This window comes from Chiloscyllium plagiosum, unplaced genomic scaffold (genome assembly GCF_037043375.1).
Source record: "Chiloscyllium plagiosum isolate Xiang-an unplaced genomic scaffold, Cpla_swu_hap1 HiC_scaffold_22, whole genome shotgun sequence".
Classification (NCBI taxonomy): Eukaryota; Metazoa; Chordata; class Chondrichthyes; order Orectolobiformes; family Hemiscylliidae; genus Chiloscyllium; species Chiloscyllium plagiosum.
The window spans coordinates 67,110,131-67,129,230 of NW_028270160.1; the positions used below are offsets into that span (position 1 = coordinate 67,110,131).

The window sequence follows — 19,100 nt, forward strand, 5'->3', positions numbered from 1 at the left end:
TTGGGTTCTTGGATAATTTAAGTCTTTTCTGGGGAAGTTGGGACCTCTACAAACAGGATGGCCTTCACATGAACCAGAGGGATACCAATATCCTGGGGAAGAAATTTACTTATGCAAGGACGTTCAAACTAATGCAGCAGGAGGAATGAGAACCTGGATTGTAATTGAAGGTAGTGAAGATAGGGATAGGTTTACAATGTCGCAAGAGGGCACCGGCAATCAGGATGTTGGTTTGAAATGTGTGCACTTCAATGCCAGGAGCATCAGGAATAAGATGGGTGAACTTGCAGCATGGGTTGGTACCTGGGAGTTTGATGTTGTGGCCATTTCAGAGACATGGCTAGAGGAGGGACAGGAATAATTATTGCAGATTCAGGGATTTCGATGTTTCAGTAAGAACAGAGATGGTAAAGTTGGGGGTGGGGGGTGGTATGTGGCATTGTTAATCAAGGGTAGCATTACAGCAGCTGAGATAACGTTTAAGGACTCATCCACTTAGGTAGTTTGGACTGAGGTTAGAAACAGGAAAGGTTACCCTGTTGGGAGTTTCTATAGATCACTGAATTGTTCCAGGGATGTAGAGGAAAGGATAGCAAAGATGATTCTCGAGAGAAGCAAGAGTAACAGGGTAGTTGTCATTGGGGACTTTAATTTACCCAATATTGACTGGGAATGCTATAGTTTAAGTGGTTTAGATGGGTCAATTTTTGTTCAATATGCGCAGGAGGATTTTCTGACATAGTATGTAGACTGGCTAATAAGAGGCAATGCCATACTGGATTTGATATTGGAGAATGAATCCAGCCAGGTGTTAGATTTGGAGGTAGGTGAGCACTTTGGCGATAGTGACCATAATTCAGTGGTTTCCAATAGCAATGGTCAGGGATAGGTATAGACCACAGAGAAAGAAGTATAACTGGGGGAAAGGTAATTGTGATACGATTGGGGAAGATTTAGGGTGCATAGGATGGGGAAGGAAACTGCAGGGGATGGACACATTTGAAATGTGGAACTCATTCAAGGAACAGCTACTGTGGGTCCTTTATAAGTACATATATATCAGGCAGGGATAGTTGCTGAGAGAGGGAGCTATGGTTTGCTCAAGAACTTGAAGCTCTTGTCAGGAGAAAGGAGGTGGTTTCTATTAAGATGAGGCATGAAGGCTCAGTTAGGCGGCTTGAGAGTTAGAAGTGTGCCGAAAAAAATCTAAACAGAGGGCTAAGAGGAGCCAGGAGAGGACGAGAAAAGTTGTTGGTGGTTAGGATCAAGGAAAACCCTTCGGCCTTCCATATGTATATTAGGAATAAAAGAATGACCAGAGTAAGGTTACTAGAGTAAGAAGAAGGGCTAATCAAAGACAGTATTGGGAAGTTGTGTGTGGAATCTGCGGACATAGGAGAAGTGCTTAATGATTAGATTAGATTAGATTAGATTACATACAGTGTGGAAACAGGCCCTTCGGCCCAACAAGTCCACACCGCCCCGCCGAAGCGCAACCCACCCATACATTTACCCCTTATCTAACACTACGGGCAATTTAGCATGGCCAATTCACCTGACCTGCACATCTTTGGACTGTGGGAGGAAACCGGTGCACCCGGAGGAAACCCACGCAGACACGGGGAGAACGTGCAAACTCCACACAGTCAGTCGCCTGAGGCGGGAATTGAACCCGGGTCTCTGGCGCTGTGAGGCAGCAGTGCTAACCACTGTGCCACCGTGCCGCCCACGAATTCACATTGGAAAAGGGCATTGCTCGTGAGAATACAGAAATGCAGGCTACTAGATTAAATGAGATTGCAGTTAACAAAGAAGAGGTTTTAGCAATTTTGAAAGATCTGAGAAAAAAAAGACCTCTGGGCTGGATGGGATTTATTCTTGGATTGTCTGGGAAGCCAGGGAGGAGATTGCAGAGCCTTTGGCTTTGATCTTTATGTCATCATTATCAACAGGAGTCGTGCCAGAAGATCGGAGGATAGCAAATGTTGTTCCCTTGTTTAAGAAAGGGAGTTGGAACAACCCTGGTATAGGCTAGTGAGCCTTACTTCGGTTGTGGGTAAGGTGTTGGAAAAGGTTATAAAAGATAGGATTTATAATCATCTGGAAAGGGATAATTTGATTAGGGATAGTCAACACGATTTTGAGAAGGGTAGGTTGTGCTTAACTAACCTTACTGAGTTTTTCAAGGTGACAAAACAGGTGGTTGATAAGGTTCCACACTGTAGGCTATTGCACAAAATATGGAGTTTCGGGATTGAAGGTGATTTAGCGGCTTGGATCAGAAATTGGCTAGCTGAAAGAAAACAGTGGTGGTGGTTGATGGGAAATTTCCATCCTGGAGCTGTTACCAGTGGTGTGCCACAAGGATCTGTTTTGGGGCCAGTGCTGTTTGTCATTTTCATAAATGATCTGGATGTGGGCGTAGAAGGATGGGTTGCGGATGACACTGAGGACAGTAGAGTTGTGGATAGTGCCGAAGGATGTTGTGGGTTAGACAGACATAGATAAGATGCAGAGCTGAGCTGAGAAGTGGCAAATAGAGTTTAATGCAGAAAAGTGAGAGGCATTTCACTTCAGAAGAAGTAACAGGAATGCAGAATACTGGGCCAAGGGTTAAATTCCTGGTAGTATAGATGAAGAGAGAGATCTCAGGTGTCCAGGTGCATAAATCCCTGAAAGTTGCCACCCAGGTTTATAGGGTTGTTAAGATGACATATGGTGTGTTGGTGTTTACTGGTAGGGGGATTGAGTTTCGGAGCCACAAGGACATACTGCAGTTGTACAAGACACTGGTAAGGCCGCACCTGGAGTATTGCATACTGTTCTGGTGGCATTACAGGAAGGATGTGGAAGCTTTGGAAAGGGTTCAGAGGAGATTTACTAAGATGTTGCCTGGTATAGAAAGAAGGTCTTATGAGGAAAGACTGAGGGAACTGAGGCTACTTTTGTTGGAAAGAAAAAGGTTGAAAGGTGACTTAATCGAGACGTATAAGATAATCAGAGGATTAGATAGAGTGGACAGTGAGAGCCTTTTTCCTTAGATGGTGAAGGCTAACACAAGGGGACATAGCTTCAAATTGAGGGGTAATAGATTTAAGACAGACATCAGGGGTAGTTTCTTTACTCAAAGAGTAGTAGAGGCATGGAACGGCCTGCCTGCAACAGTAATAGCCTCACCTATGTTAAGGGCATTTAAATGGGCACTGGACATACATTTGGATAATAATGGAATGGTGTAGGTTAGATGGGCATCAGATTAATTTCACAAGTCGGTGCAACCTCGAGAGCCAAAGGGCCTGTACTGCGCTGTAACATTTTTTGTTCTATGTTTATGCACTTTGGGAGGAAGAATAGAGGAGCAGACTATTTTCTAAATGGGGAAAAGCTTTGGAAATCTTAAGCACAAAGGGAATTCGAATCCTAGTTCAGGATTCGCTTAAATTTAAGGTTCAGTTGGCTGTCAGGAAGGCAACTGCGATGTAGGCAATCATTTCAAGGCGGCTAGAATGGAAGGTCAGAGGAATGCAGGACCTTGCAGCCCAAGTTCATAGTTCCTTGAAAGTAGAGTCGATGGTAGGCAGGATAGTGAAGAAGGTATTTGCTACACTTGCCTTTATTGTCAGTGTATAGCAGTTGCGATGCTATGTTGCAGCTGTACGAGACATTGGTTGGGCCACGATTGGAACTGTGTTCAATTCTGGTCTCCCTGATTATAGAAAAGATGTTGGTAAACCTGACAGCGTTCCAAAAAGATTGACAAGGATGTTGCTGGGGTTGTGGGGCTTGAGTCATCGGGAGTGGCTCAATAAGCTGGGGTATTTCCCCTGGAGCGTCAGAGGCTGAGGGATGACCTTATAGAGGTTTATACGTTTTCACAGGGGAGGGAAGACTAAATGGGAGGGCATTGGTTTAAGGTGAGAGGGGAAAGATTTAAAAGAGACCTAATGAGGAATCCTTTTTATGCAGAGGGTAGTGCATGTATGAATGAACTCCCAGAGGGAGTGGAGGAGGCTGGTACAATTACAACATTTAAAAGGCATCTGGATGGGGAGATGAATAGGAGATGTTGAGAGGGATACTGGCCAAATGCTGGCATATTGGGACTAGATTAATTTAGGATAAATGGTCAGCATGGACGAATTGGTATGAAGAGTCTGTTGTCATGCTGTACAATTCTATGATGAGAACACATAACATAGAACAGTACTGCACAGGAACAGGTCCGTTGGCCCAAATTGGGCTGGTCATGATGCCAAATTAAACTAATCCTTTCTGCCTCCCCATAGTTCATATCCTTCCATTCCTTGATTATTCAGATGCCTACCAAAATGGCCCCATAACACTTCTATTGTATCTGCCTTCACCAGTACAGTGGCAGCACATTCCAGGCAACTCCCACTCTCCCACTCCCTTTTACCTTAAATGCATTTCCTCTAATATTAGACATTTAAATTCTGGGATAAAGATTCTGACTGTCAACCTACTTATGCTTCTCATAATTTTATAAATTTCAGTCAGCTCTCCCCTCAGCCTCTGCTACTCCAGAGAAAACAACCCCAGTTTGTTCAGCATCTACTTACAGCTCATACGCTCTAATCCAGGCAGCACCCTGATAAACCTCTTCTGCACCCACTCCAAAGTCTCCTCACCCTTCTTGTAATGTGGTGACCAGAATTGAAAGTAATACCCCAAGTGTGGCCTAAATAAAGTTTTATAAAGCTGCAACATGACATCCGGACTCTTGTATTCAATGCCCCTACTAATAAAGGCAAGCACACCTACTTGCCAAGGACATTTATGGCCTCTCCATGCTCTCCTAATTCTCTGCTTAAGTTTTTTCCTGCTTACTTTATATTCCTCACGGGATCTGTACGATTTTAGCTTTCTAAACCTTACATATGCTTCCTTTTCCTTTTTGATTCACAACTTCCCATGTTATCCAAAGGCACCTTGCCAGCTTTGCTCTTTCTCCTTACTTGAACATGCTGGTCCTGAATTCTGATCAGGTCTTTAAACAACTCCCACATGTCAAGTGTGGACTTGCCTGATGACAGGTACTCCCCATGATCTCTCCCTAGCTCCTGCCTAATATTGACATAATTCGCTCTCCCCAAATTTAGTACCTTTTTGCAACAACCTGACTTATTCATAGCTATCTTAAAACTTAAGGAGTTGTGATCACTATTTCCAAAATGCTCTCCATTGACAGGTCAGTCACTTTGCCAGGCTCTTTTGCCAATACAAGATCCAACCAATACAAGATCCAATATGGCCCCTCTTCTAGTGGGACTATCCATATGTTTTAAGAAACCCAATTGGATGCGCCCAACAAAGTGTGCCCTAAGTGTCTTGCTCTATGCAAGTCCTGGTCAATATTGGGGAAGTTAAAGTCACCTATTATGACAACCCTGCTGTTTTGCATCTTTTCATAATCTGAAAACGTGTTGCTGGAAAAGCGCAGGTCAGGCAGCATTCAAGGAGCAGGAGAATCGACGTTTCGGGCATGAGCCCTTCTTCAGGAATGAGGAAAGTGTGTCCAGCAGGCTAAGATAAAAGGTAGGGAGGAGGGACTTGGGGGAGCGGCATTGGAAATGCGATAGGTGGAAGGAGGTTAAGTTGAGGGTGATAGGCCGGAGTGGAGGTGGGGGCGGAGAGGTCAGGAAGAAGATTGCAGGTTAGGAAGGTGGTGCTGAGTTCGAGGGTTGGGACTGAGACAAGGTGGGGGGAGGGGAAATGAGGAAACTGGAGAAATCTGAGTTCATCCCTTGTGGTTGGAGGGTTCCTAGGCGGAAAATGAGGCGCACTTCCTCCAGCCGTCGTGTTGCTATGGTCTGGCGATGGAGAAGTCCAAGGACCTGCATGTCCTTGGTGGAGTGGGAGGGGGAGTTGAAGTGTTGAGCCACGGGGTGGTTGAGTTGGTTGGTGCAGGTGTCCCAGAGGTGTCCTCTGAAATGTTCCGCAAGTAGGCGGCCTGTCTCCCCAATATAGAGGAGGGCACATTGGATGCAGCGGATGAGAGGGGAGGGGCGGATAAGTTAACTCTGTCCAGCACTTCCCTCATGTCTTTGTAGTTACCTTCATTCACTTATAATATTGTTGCATTTGATTCCTGTTTGTCCCTTTCAAACTACAAGGTGAATTCTATCATATTAACATCACTGTCCCCTCGGAATTCCTTTACTTTAAGTTCCCTCATCAAATCTGCGTAATTTCACATCACTAAATCCACAATTGCCTGATCCTTAGTGGGCAACACCACAGGCTGCTCCAAAAAGAAACATCTTGTAGACATTCCATGAATTATTTTCCTTAAGATCTGCTACCAACCTGATTTTCCAGTCCAGCTGCATATTGAAGTTCCCCATGCTAATTGTAATAGTGCTTTCATACAACCTTTTCTATCTCCTGATTTATCATCATCTTCCCCATATCCTGACTATTACTTGGAGGCCTGTACATAACTTTTTTTGTGATTTCTCAACTCTTCCTGCACAGATTCTACATCTTCTGACACAATGTCACTTCTTCATATCAATTTAATTTCATTTCTTGCTAACAAGACAACCCTGCCCCTCTGCCCATCTCTCAGTCCTTTCAATGTTACATATATCCTCTGATGTTTATTCTAAGTGCGCATCTTTGATTGCACACTTCCTGTTTTTACTGTGCTGTTCACTTTTGTCAAGCTCCTGACATCTTCTTTGATGCAAAATCTGTAATTATTATCAGTTAATGAAAGTGAAATAAATTTAATCATGTTACTTTAACCTTCAAATACTTATCATATTTTTTAATCAACCTTCAAAATGCACAATCCTGCCTCGAAAAGGGGCTAAAAACAGTTTTTGCTATATTTTTGAACCTCTGTACTAAGCCCTGGCCAGCAAGTCCCCTTCTCCTTTGCATGCAACCGTTGAACCAAACTTTGTCATCTAGGTCAATCATTTTATATTCTGCTTTAAATCTTCTTTCGTGGATGTTTCTTAAATTTTATCAGGTTCCCTCTATAGTGATTATATTCCATGTGTTTCATCAAGGTGTAGAAGAGGAAGCCACAGACTATCCCAATCTCGTGGGTCTTCGGACTGTGCAGGTTCATTAGCCAACTAGATTGATGTACTACTCAGCCATTTTCCAAGTTAACTAGTCTCTCATGTAGACTGTACTGATTGAATATCTAATTGTCCAATGATTGCTCCTGTTCTGAGCAACAGATTGGGATCCTCCAGACTCCCAACTCCTCATTCTTTCTTTTGACTTGTCTGCTGTCTTGTGGTCTATTCTGTTGCATGATATGTTGCAGACTGGATTACAAAATGCAGTAAAGTATAATGGTTCCTGATGTCAACTTCAGATCCTTGTCAACCTCCCCCTTTGATACTGTGTGTAGCCCTGGCCTGGCATGGGCCTAATCACACCACTCTTTTCTTATCCTTGGTGGTGTCTCATGGTGTCTGATGTCTGCTTCCCCACCCACATATGACATCATGACATTCTCCTGTCTCTGTGGTTTCTCATGATGACTTCTTCCTCCAAACCCTCAGACTCCACTTCCCCCTCAATGGGTTGATGAGAGTGTAACAGGGTTTTTAATTAGTTCGTGGGATGTGGGTGTTTCTGGGAGAAAGTGAGGACTGCAGATGCTGGAGATAGGGCTCTTGCCCGAAACATCGATTCTCCTGCTCCTTGGATGCTGCCTGACCTGCTGCGCTTTTGCAGCAGCACATTTTCAGCTGTGGGTGTTTCTGGCTTGGCTAGCATTTATTAGCGCTATTCATAGGGACACAGTGTACGAAAGCCAAGAAGGTTTGCTAAACCCACAAATCATTTCTAATTCTGGGCATCTAAATGATATGGGGTAAAAGCTAAAAGTTGTGGATACGGGTGTTATAAGGGACCTGGAAGAAAGAGAAACTCCAGGACCTCTGATTTCTCCCTGGGTCATCAGTCTGAAATATCACAAACTGGCATAATTACCTGCACACCCATCAAAGGATCTATTGTCTCAGGCTCATTCCATTGCACCCTCTCACAGCTTTGACTTGACTCCGGTCAAGCAGTTTTTGTTTAAATTAGAGGATGTTAGCATCACTGTAGTTTGTTATCCATCTATAAATGTCCTATAGGGTGGATGTCCTTTAGGCCACATCGGGTGCAGCTCCTCCCCCAAGTCCCTCCTCCCTACCTTTTATCTTAGCATGTTGGACACACTTTCCTCATTCCTGAAGAAGGGCTCATGCCTGAAACGTCGATTCTCCTGCTCCTTGGATGCTGCCTGACCTGCTGCACTTTTCCAGCAATACATTTTCAGCTCTGATCTCCAGCATCTGCAGTCCTCACTTTCTCCTCTTTTCATAATCTGCCTACATATTTGTTCCTCAATGTCTTGGTGTCTGCAAGGTTTGTAGCTCAGGTTGAGGTTTAGGGTATAGGTTTGCTCGCTGAGCTGTAGGTCTTGGTGTCTGTTGGGGGGCCTATGGCATAATCCCATCAGAGTGACTGCACCCTTATTTTTGAGCTTTACCTGTATTGCTTCAAGAATGATCTCTCCAATATGTGTTCTCTGACTGCAGCTGCGACATTCTCTCTAATTAGTAATGCAACTCCTCCATCTCTTTTATCTTCCACTCAATCGCATCTAAAAGATCAAAACCCTGGAACACTGAGCAATCAATTCTATCCCTCTCTCGCACAGGTCCGCATAATAGCTACATCATAGTCCCATGTACTGATCCAAGCTCTTACCCATAATACTCCTTATATTGAAATAAACATACTTCAGCCCATCAGCCCAATCATGTTCATTAACCTGTCCCTACCTGTCCTTCCTTTCAGACTTACTAGTTATAACATCTATCACCCCTGATCTGCAGCTCTTGTTCAGCGCTCCCTACCACTCTAGTCTAAACCTGCCCGAGCAGCACTGGCAAACCTCTCTGCAGGAATACTAGTTCCCCTCCAGTTTAAATGCAACCCATCCCTCCTATACAGGTCAATCCTACTCCAAAAAATATCTCAATGATCCAAGAACTTGAAACTCTGTCTACTGCACCAGCTCCTTAGTCACACATTCATCCATCCTATTTTTTTTGCTACCTATGGACTCTATGACTCTCTGTACCAGTGAGATTATATAAGGCTCTAGTTAGACTGCATTTGGAACATTATGAGCAGTATTGGACCCCATATCTAAGGAAAGATGTGTTGGCATTAGAAGTCATCCAGACAAGTTTTACAGGAATGATCCCAGGGATGAAGGACTTACCATATGGGGTGCGACTGAGGACTCTGGAGTTCAGAAGAATGAAGGGTGAGGGAGGGTGTGATCGGATTTAAACTTACAGAATACTTAAGAGGCATGGATAGAGTGGATGTGGAGAAGACATTTCCAATGGTAGGAGGGCACATCCTCACAGTGATAGGTCAACCCTTTAGAACTGAGGTGAGGAGGAATTTATTCAAGTGGACGGTGTTTAATCTATGGAACTCATTGCCTCAGAAGGCTATATAGGCCAAGTTATCAAATCTATTTAAGACAATGAGAGATTTGTAAGGGGATCATGGGTTACAGGGAAAAGGCAGGAGAATGGGTTGAGAAACATATCAGTCATTATCGAATGGCAGAGCAGACTCGACGGGGCAAATTGCCTAATTCTGCTCCTGTAGCCTATGGTTCTGTCGTCATCTTACTTCCTGTCAATGTCATGTGTCACTTTGGAAGGTAGCTCGCACTTCCCTTGAATTGCTTTTTTTTTAAACAAGCTTTGAGATATGCTTTTTCATCAAGATTTTAAAAATAAATCTACATGTCACAATTTAACATTTTCTGACAGGGAAATTCCATCAGCATTTCCAGTTTAAAAGCACATTGAATACCATTACTGGATTTAATGACATTATAACATTGGATATAAACATCCAAAAACAGAAATTTCAAACCATTCTGAAATTCACCGCTTAAATGTTTTGCATCCTGCGGTTGCTAAACTGTTTAGATGTGAAGGGTTGGATGTTTACTGTTTTATAGCAATGCCCATGTACCTCATCTAAAGATCCACTGCTCATCTCAGAACCCAGAGATTTATTCTTGTGCCCAACCTTTACTTTCCATCAGTGATGACACAGTGTCATCACTGTGGGCGGCACGGTGGCTCAGTGGTTAGCACTGCTGCCTCACAGCGCCAGAGACCCGGGTTCAATTCCCACCTCAGTTGCCTGTGTATGTGGAGTTTGCACATTCTCCCCGTGTCTGCGTGGGTTTCCTCCGGGTCCTCCAGTTTCCTCCCACAATCCAAAAATGTGCAGGTTAGGTGAATTGGCTATGCTAAATTTCCCGTAGTGTTAGGTGTAAACATAGGGGAATGGGTCTGGGTGGGTTGCTCTTCGGAGGGTCGGTGTGGACTTGTTGGGCCAAAGGGCCTGTTTCCACACTGTAAGTAATCTAACCTAATCATCAGGAGGACAGCTGACAGCTTTTGATCCTACAGCTGCTGAAACCACAGGTCATACCCTCATGATCCAACAGCATTCCTACAACTTTGGGGCGACATGGTGGCTGAGTGGTTGGCACTGTTGCCTCATAGCACCAGGCTCCTGGGCTCGATTCTAGCCTCGGGCGACTGTCTGGGTAGAGTTAGCACATTCGCCCCGTACCTGTGTGGGTTTCCTCCCACAATCAAAAGATGTGGGGGTTAGGTGAATGCTGAATTGCCCACAGTGTTCAGGGAGGTGTAGGTTAGGTGTGGTAGTTCGGGGTAAATGTAGAGTAATAGGGTAGGGGGAATGGGTCTGGGTGGGTTACTCTTCGGAGGGTTGGTGTGGACTTGTTGGGCTGAATGGCCTGTTTCCAGAGTGGTGGGGAATTCTTGAGTATTCCTGAGTCGGGAATCACCTTCATCATCTTCGTCCTCAGCATCTTCTGCATCCAGAGGATCATAATCATCTGGGTTTGTTCCATCTTCCATTTCCTCATCATCTTTAAAGTCATCCCTTTTTCTTAAATTTTTCTCATCCTTGTCTTTATCTTCTTTCTGCAAAATTTCATTAAAATACTTTGTTTAGACATCCCTGTTTAGATATATGATCTGTGTTGCAGTTATCAAATAAACAGCACAAGTTTTATGAGAAAATGAACAGACAGCTAACACAAAGCAAACCCATTGGTGGGAACATGGAGATTGAGTGAAGACGACACAAAAACACCAATATGCAAATGAACAGACAAAAGAAACATTTTCTCACACACACACACCTGTCAGATTGTGGGATGCTCAGTCAGTCAGGTAGGAGCTGGATGATTGCTAATAGAAAGAGAATATAGAGAGGTGGCTGGGATTAGTCTGCAAAAGCCCCATGCATGTCACTAGCAGTATTTGGTGGGGATGGCCTGCCAATGGGGTCAAGGGCAGAGCCTTTTTTTCTCAGATTCACTGGCCTTCAGGTGAAGATAGATATCAAATATTCAGCAGGCTTTCTGACCACATGAAGCCTGATCTAATCATTTATCTGCTCGTTATGAACATATAAACATGATAGATTTCATCCTAGGTTCTTAAAAGTGGCTGCTGATTTTAATTTTCCAAAACTTCTAGATATTGGAATTGGAGAGTAGCAAATGTGGCTCCTCTAATCAAGAAAGCAGGAATATTTGGACTGACTATCCTAACATGTTATCAGGAAAATGCTAGTAGTTATTAAGAAAAGAGCACTTAGAAGCTCTTCATGAAATCAGGCAGAGTCAACATGGTTTTGCGAAAAAGGTCATTGATTAATAAAGAAGGAACAAACAACACAACAGAAAGGGAACTGATGGTTGTACTATACTTACATTTGTGGAGGTATTTGACAAGGTGTCATGCCAAATAGTAATGTGCAAAATAAAAGCTTATGGCATTGGGAATAACATTAGTACAAATATATTTGTCGATAGAAAGCATAGGTCGGCAGAAGTTGGCTGTTTAACGATTGTGGAGAAAGTGAGGTCTGCAGATGCTGGAGATCAGAGCTGGAAATGTGTTGCTGGAAAAGCGCAGCAGGTCAGGCAGCATCCAGGGAACAGGAGAATCGACGTTTCGGGCATAAGTCCTGAAGAAGGGCTTATGCCCGAAACGTCGATTCTCCTGTTCCCTGTTTAACGATTGTGTCAGGTGTAGGAATTAGTATTGGAAACTCAGTTATTTACAATTTATGACTTGGAGGAAGGGACTGATTGCATGATGCTACATTTTTACATGGTTCAAAGAAAGCAAGCTGTAATGAGGACAAAAGGAGTCTGCAATGAGGCAGGTTAAGTGAACAGGTAAAAATTTAACAGATGGCACTAGAGTAGGAAAATATGAAGATACATTAACTTGTCTACTTTTAGAGGATGAATACCAAAAGAGCACATTGAAATGGGAAAGACTGAAATAACAATGGTGTACAGTGGAATCTGGATAACCCTATACATAAATCAAAGTTAGTATGCAGGTGATGAGGAAAATAAATGCAATGTGGAATGTAAAAGTAGGGATAAAGACAATATGCTGGAGAAACAAAGCTGGCCTATCAGCACGTGGAAACAGAAATAGTTAATGTTTCGAATTCAATAGGATTTAAGGTGACAGGGGAAAGATATAAAAGAGACCTAAGGGGCAACGTTTTCACACAGCCGTTGGTATGTGTATGGAATTAGCTGTCAGAGGAAGTGGTGGAGGCTAGTAAAATTGCAACTTTTGAAAGGTATCTGAATGGGTATATGAATAGGAAGGGTTTGGAGGGATATGGGCCGGGTGTTGGCAGGTGCGACTCGATTGGGTTTGGATATCTGGTCGGCATGGACAAGTTGGACCGAAGGGTCTTCAGAAGATTTTCCTTTTCTAGCACTTCCTAGTTTTATTTCAGATCACAAGCATCTGCTGTACATTGCTTTTATAAAAAACGAGATTGTTTGCTACAGTTACATAGTCTGTTAATGAGGCTGCATCAGGAGCATTGTGCAGTTTTTGAATCCTTATTTAAGAAATCATGAAAATACTTCAGAAGTGGTTCAGAGATGGTTCGAATGATACATGAAACAGGGATGTTGTGAAGAAATTTTGGATGGCATGATGGATATCCATTGGAGTTTAGAAGAATGTGAGGTGGTCTTGGGAGAAAATGGCCTAGTAATATTATCACTAGACGATTAAACTAGAAACTCAACTTAAAGATGGGATATTGGGCTAATGGTCGGATACTTGGTAGTGTGGATGAGCAGAGGGATCTTGGTGTCCATGTACACAGATCTCTGGAAGTTGCCACCCAGGTAAATAGTGCGGTGAAGGAGGCATATGGCGTACTGGCTTTTATTGGTAGAGGAATTGAGTTCCGGAGTCCTGAGGTCATGTTGCAGTTGTATCAGACTCTGGTGTGGCCACATCTGGAGTATTGTGTGCAGTTTTGGTCGCCTTACTATAGGAAGGATGTGGAGGCACTGGAACGGGTGCAGAGGAGGTTTACCAGGATGTTGCCTGGTATGGTAGGAAGGTCATATGAGGAAAGGCTGAGGCACTTGGGGCTGTTTTCATTGGAGAAAAGAAGGTTTAGGGGTGACTTGATAGAGGTGTACAAGATAATTAGGGGTTTAGATAGGGTTGATCATGAGAACCTTTTGCCACGTATGGAGTCAGCTATTACGAGGGGGCATAGCTTTAAATTAAGAATGGTAGGTATAGGACAGATGTTAGGGGTAGATTCTTTACTCAGCGAGTCGTGAGTTCATGGAATACCCTGCCAGTAGCAGTGGTGGACTCTCCCTCTATGGGCATTTAAACGGGCATTGGATTGGCATATGAAGGATAGTGGGCTCGTGTAGGTTAGGTGGGCTTGGATCGGCACAACATCGAGGGCCAAAGGGCCTGTACTGCGCTGTATTTTTCTATGTTCTATGCTCTTGGGGAAACTGGGTTCAATCCTGCCATGTCAGATGATGGAATGTGGAATTCAATAAAAATCTGGAATTTAGAGCCTAATTAGATTAGATTAGATTAGATAATGATGACCATGAAACCATTGTTGATTGTCGGAAAAGCTCATCTCCTTCACTAACGTCAAGGAAGGAAACTGCCATCCTTATCTAGTCTAGCCTGAATGTGACTGCACACCTACAGCAATATGGTAGATTCTTAATGCCCTCAGGATAATTATGGATGGGCAATAATTGTCCTAGTCAGAGACGCCCAGATCCTGTGAGTTAATCTATTGAAAATACAAGTTCATGAAAGGACTTGAGAGGGTGAACGGACAAGAGATTTTGCCCCTTGTGGAAGAGACTAGGGAATATGGTTTAAAAATAAGATATCTTCCAATCAAGGCAGAGATTAGGAGGCTTTTTTCCTGAGATTGAGTGCTTTTGGAACTCCCTTCCCTTGGGGCAAGTAACAGTTAGAGTCTTTATATTTTTAAGGTAGAGGCAGACTGACATTCTTCTTAGTTAAGTATCTGACATTATTGTACAGTTGGGGGTGGGGGGAGAGGGTGGGAAGAGAGAAGAGGCAGGAATATGGCGTCGAATCCACATTCACATCAACTATGATCATACGAAATGGCACAGCTACAAAGCCAAATGGCTTGGTTCTGCTCCTAATTGTCATACGTTTATTATATTACCAAGTACCTTCCGTCCATCTCTCTCTTCTTTTTTATCTTTCTCATCTCCTGATTTCCTTCGTTTTGTCTTTGGCTCATTACTCTCTTCATCCTTTTCTTCTTTTTTTTCCCTTTTCTCACTCTCTTTTTTCTCCTCTTTGCGATCTTTCTTGTCCTTTTCTTTTTTATCATCTTTTTCTGGAACAGTCACCAGTGCTTTATATATTCGATAACCAAAGTCCCTCTGTAACATTTCATTGAAGAGTTCAGCAAACAAGGAGACCTGCAAAGTAAAACGGTGTCAAGGCATTAGAGTGGCGTCAGCCAGAGTACATGCAACTGATTATTTATTTAGAGATTCCTAGTGGAGTATACTTATACCAATGGTTCACCACTGAATGACCAGAAACTGAACTGGCTGCACCAGGTAAATACACTTGGCCAAAAAACCGATCAGAGGCAAGCAATCATGTAGTGAGTAACTCACGACCTGACTCCCTAAGTATGTCCATTTTTTACAAGGCACAACCAGGAGTGTGACGGAATACTCCTCACTTGCCTGGATGATTGCAGCTCTGGCAACTTTCAAGAAACTTGACATAATCCAGAACAAAACAGCTCATCCATCAACTTCAACATCCACCCTACCATTCCACATAGGGCAGAAGATGATAGTGCCTACAGACACACTGTAACAATTCATCCAGGCTCCTTCCAAATCTATGTCTTCTACCATCTAGAAGGTAAAGGACAGCAGATGGATGGGAATACCACCATCCACAAGTTTCTCCATAACCCACGCATTGACCTGACTTGGAATAATATTGTTATTCCTTCACCTTTGCTAGGGCTAAATCTTGAAAGTCCCTCCCAACATCATTGTGGGTATTATTACCACTCAAGAACTGCATCGGTTTAAGGCAACATCTCAGCACCATCTTCTCCAGGACAATTATGCATGGATAAATAAATTATAGCCTAGCCAGTGAAACCTACATCTGTACATGAATTAAATCAAAATCTAATTTCTTTTTCCTGACTATTAACCCTCCCCGACAGGTCTGAGTGAGTAACCATAATACACAGGCACTTACTTCAAAAGAATGTTCTTTATTATCTTCCAATCGGTAGTCTAGGAGCACACTCAGAGACATGACACTACAGTCAAACTTGCCCCCTTTGGCAGTCCAGTTAGGATGAACGATGATAGAAGGCTCATCAGGTAGAATGTAGCGTCTTTCACGTCGCTGACGTTCCACTTCTTCCTGGCGTTTTCTCTCCTCCTCCTGAAAGGATAGGATTAGAAGAATAGAATAATCCTCAATCACAAGTAAAATCAAAGAATCCCCTACAGCGTGGAAACAGGCCATTTTGGCTTAACAAGTTCAAACCGACCCTCCAAAGAGTAATTCACTCAGACCCATTCCCTACCCTATTACCCTACATTTCCCTTAACTAATGCACCTAACCCATGTTCAGGGATGTGTAGGTTAGGTGCATTAGTTAGGGGTATACATTGGATAATAGGGAGTGTGTCTGGGTGGGTTGCTCTTCGGATGGGTCGATGTGGACTTGAGCCTGTTTCCACACTGTAGGGATTCTAAACAAAAACTACACATCCCTGAATACTATGGGCAATTTACCATAGCCAATTCACCTAACCTGCACATCTTTGGGTCGAGCACTCAGAGGAAACCTACGCAGACACTAGGAGAATGTGCAAACTTCACACAAACAGTTGCCAGAGGCTGGAATCAAAGCCAGGTCCTTGGCACTGTGAGGCAGCAGTGCGAACCACCAAGCCACTGTGCTGCCCTACTATGGAAGCTTCACATAAACCAAATCATCCGCCGACATTTCCGCCACCTCCAAATAGACCCCACCACCTTTCCGCCTTCTGCACAGACCGTTCCCTCCATGACTACCTGGTCAGGTCCATGCCCCCCCTACAACCCACCCTCCTGTCTTGGCACCTTCCCCTGTCACTGCAGGAATTGCAAAACCTGCGTCCCCACCTCTTCCCTCACCTCCATCCAAGGCCCTAAAGGAGCCTTCCACATCCAAAGTTTTGCCTGCACATCCACCAATATCATTTATTGTATCCGTTGCTCCCGATGCGGTCTCCTCTACATTGGGGAGACTGGACGCCTCCTAGCAGAGCGCTTTAGAGAACATCTCTGGGACACCCGCACCAATCAACCACACCGCCCTGTGGCCCAACATTTCAACTCCCCCCCCCCCCCCACCCAACTCTGCCGAGGACTTGGAAGTCCTGGGCCTCCTTCACGACCGCTCCCTCACCATCTGGAGGAAGAACACCTCATCTTTCGCCTCAGAACACTTCAACCCCAGGGAATCAATGTGGACTTTAACAGTTTCCTCATTTCCCTGTCGAGGAGAAAGTGAGGTCTGCAGATGCTGGAGATCAAAGTTGAAACTTTATTGCTGGAACAGCACAGCAGGTCAGGCAGCATCCAGGGAACAGGAGATTCGACGTTTCGGGCACAGGCCCTTCTTCAGGATTCCTGAAGAAGGGCCTGTGCCCGAAACGTCGAATCTCCTGTTCCCTGGATGCTGCCTGACCTGCTGTGCTGTTCCAGCAATAAAGTTTCAACCCTCATTTCCCTGTCCCCCATCTCACCCCAGTTCCAAATTTCCAGCTCAGCACTGTCCCCATGACTTGTCCTACCTGCCTATCTTTTCCACCTATCCACTCCACCCTCCCCCCCCGACCTATCACCTTCATCCCCTCCCCTCCCCCACTCACCTACTGTACTCTATGCTACTTTGGTGAGTGGTGTTCCACAGGGCTCTGTCCTTGGGCCTCTAGTGTTTGTAATTTTTATTAATGACTTGGATGAGGGGATTGAAGGATGGGTCAGCAAGTTTACAGACGACACAAAGGTTGGAGGTGTGGTTGACAGTATAGAGGGCTGTTGTAGGCTGCAGCGGGACATTGACAGGATGCAGAGATGGGCTGAGAGGTGGCAGATAGAGTTCAACCTGGATAAATGCGAGCTTTTGGAAGGTCGAATTTGAAAGCTGAGTACAGGATTAAGGATAGGATTCTTGGCAATGTGGAGGAACAGAGGGATCTTGGTGTGCAGGTACATAGTTCCCTTAAAATGGCCACCCAAGTGGACAGGATTGTTAAGAAAGCATATGGTGTTTTGGCTTTCATTAACAGGGGGATTGAGTTTAAGAGTCATGAGATCTTGTTGCAGCTCTATAAAACTTTGGTTAGACCGTACTTGGAATACTGCGTCCAGTTCTGGTCACCCTATTATAGGAAAGATGTGGATACTTTGGAGAGGGTTCAGAGGAGGTTTACCTGGATGCTGCCTGGACTGGAAGGCTTATCTTATGAAGAGAGGTTGACTGAGCTCGGACTTTTTTCATTGGAGAAAAGGAGGAGGAGAGGAGACCTAATTGAGGTATACAAGATAATGAGAGGCATAGATAGAGTCGATAGCCAGAGACTATTTCCCAGGGCAGAAATGACTAACACGAGGGGTCATAGCTTTAAGCTGGTTGGAGGAAAGTATAGAGGGGATGTCAGAGGCGGGTTCTTTACACAGAGAGTTGAGAGAGCATGGAATGCATTGCCAGCAGCAGTTGTGGAAGCAAGGTCATTGGGGACATTTAAGAGACTACTGGACATGCATATGGTCACAGAAATTTGAGGGTGCACACATGAGGATCAGTGGTCGGCACAACATCGTGGGCTGAAGGGCCTGTTCTGTGCTGTACTGTTCTATGTTGCCAGACCTGCTCAGTTCCTCCAGCACCTTTTGAATACAACTTTTCAAACCCAGAAGCCCATAATTCACTGAAATTCCTGGAAATAGGCTTGAGGATACATTTCCACAGCTATCAGTTGATTGGGTGGAAGAAGATGATCCAGCAGAAAACAGTCCTCAACAGTGGTCAAACCCACACAGCACACCTACAATGTTTCAGACCCTCCGATTGCTAGCTTCTGCGTCCAGTTCAGAGGGTCCACATCCAGGTCTAGCATGGCCTCTCACACAGCACGCACAGTAAATTGGTACAATCCTGCCCCCAGCTTGCCATGTGCCAGTGTCTCTTTGGACAATACCTTTAAGCATAAACACTGAAAAATTGCAAATGGTACCTCTTTGTCATCTTCAGATCTTTTATCGTCCTCGTCATCATCTTCTCTTTCAGATTTCTCAGATTCCTTCTGCTCTTCTTTCTCCGCCTCAGTTTTTAGTTGTTTTGTTAGCCGGGCTATCAACTGGGATTTCAACCCCTTCGAGCTTTGATTCCTACTTTCCAATTCTTTTCGAAGATCGTTAACCTGAGAAAAGGAAGAATTTTGTTTTCATTTACTATTCATTAAGGATGTGGCCTATAGTGGTTCCCATCGGTTCCGGTGTCCTCTAAACTATCTTCCAGCATGCACCTCATCTCTGCCGTTACCTGTTATGCTCACGGAATATTTTTCATGTCTGGCTATGTTAGTCAATTTT

At 44.1% G+C, this 19,100-nt stretch overlaps 1 protein-coding gene across 3 annotated transcripts in view; it reads right to left on the minus strand.

Moving 5' to 3' along the window:
• ccar1 (cell division cycle and apoptosis regulator 1) overlaps positions 1 to 19,100 on the minus strand; it is a 151,592-nt gene that overhangs the window by 44,232 nt on the left and 88,260 nt on the right. For all 3 annotated transcript variants that reach the window (XR_015760974.1, XM_043683130.2, XM_043683133.2), the window contains 4 exons: positions 18,743 to 18,928; positions 15,702 to 15,893; positions 14,636 to 14,890; positions 10,892 to 11,030 (listed from right to left, as the gene is read on the minus strand). Coding sequence is in view for 2 of the 3 variants with exons in the window: in XM_043683130.2 (XP_043539065.1) it covers positions 10,892 to 11,030; positions 14,636 to 14,890; positions 15,702 to 15,893; positions 18,743 to 18,928 (772 nt within the window). In the remaining variant the exon portion in view is untranslated. The remainder of the gene's footprint in view (positions 1 to 10,891; positions 11,031 to 14,635; positions 14,891 to 15,701; positions 15,894 to 18,742; positions 18,929 to 19,100) is intronic.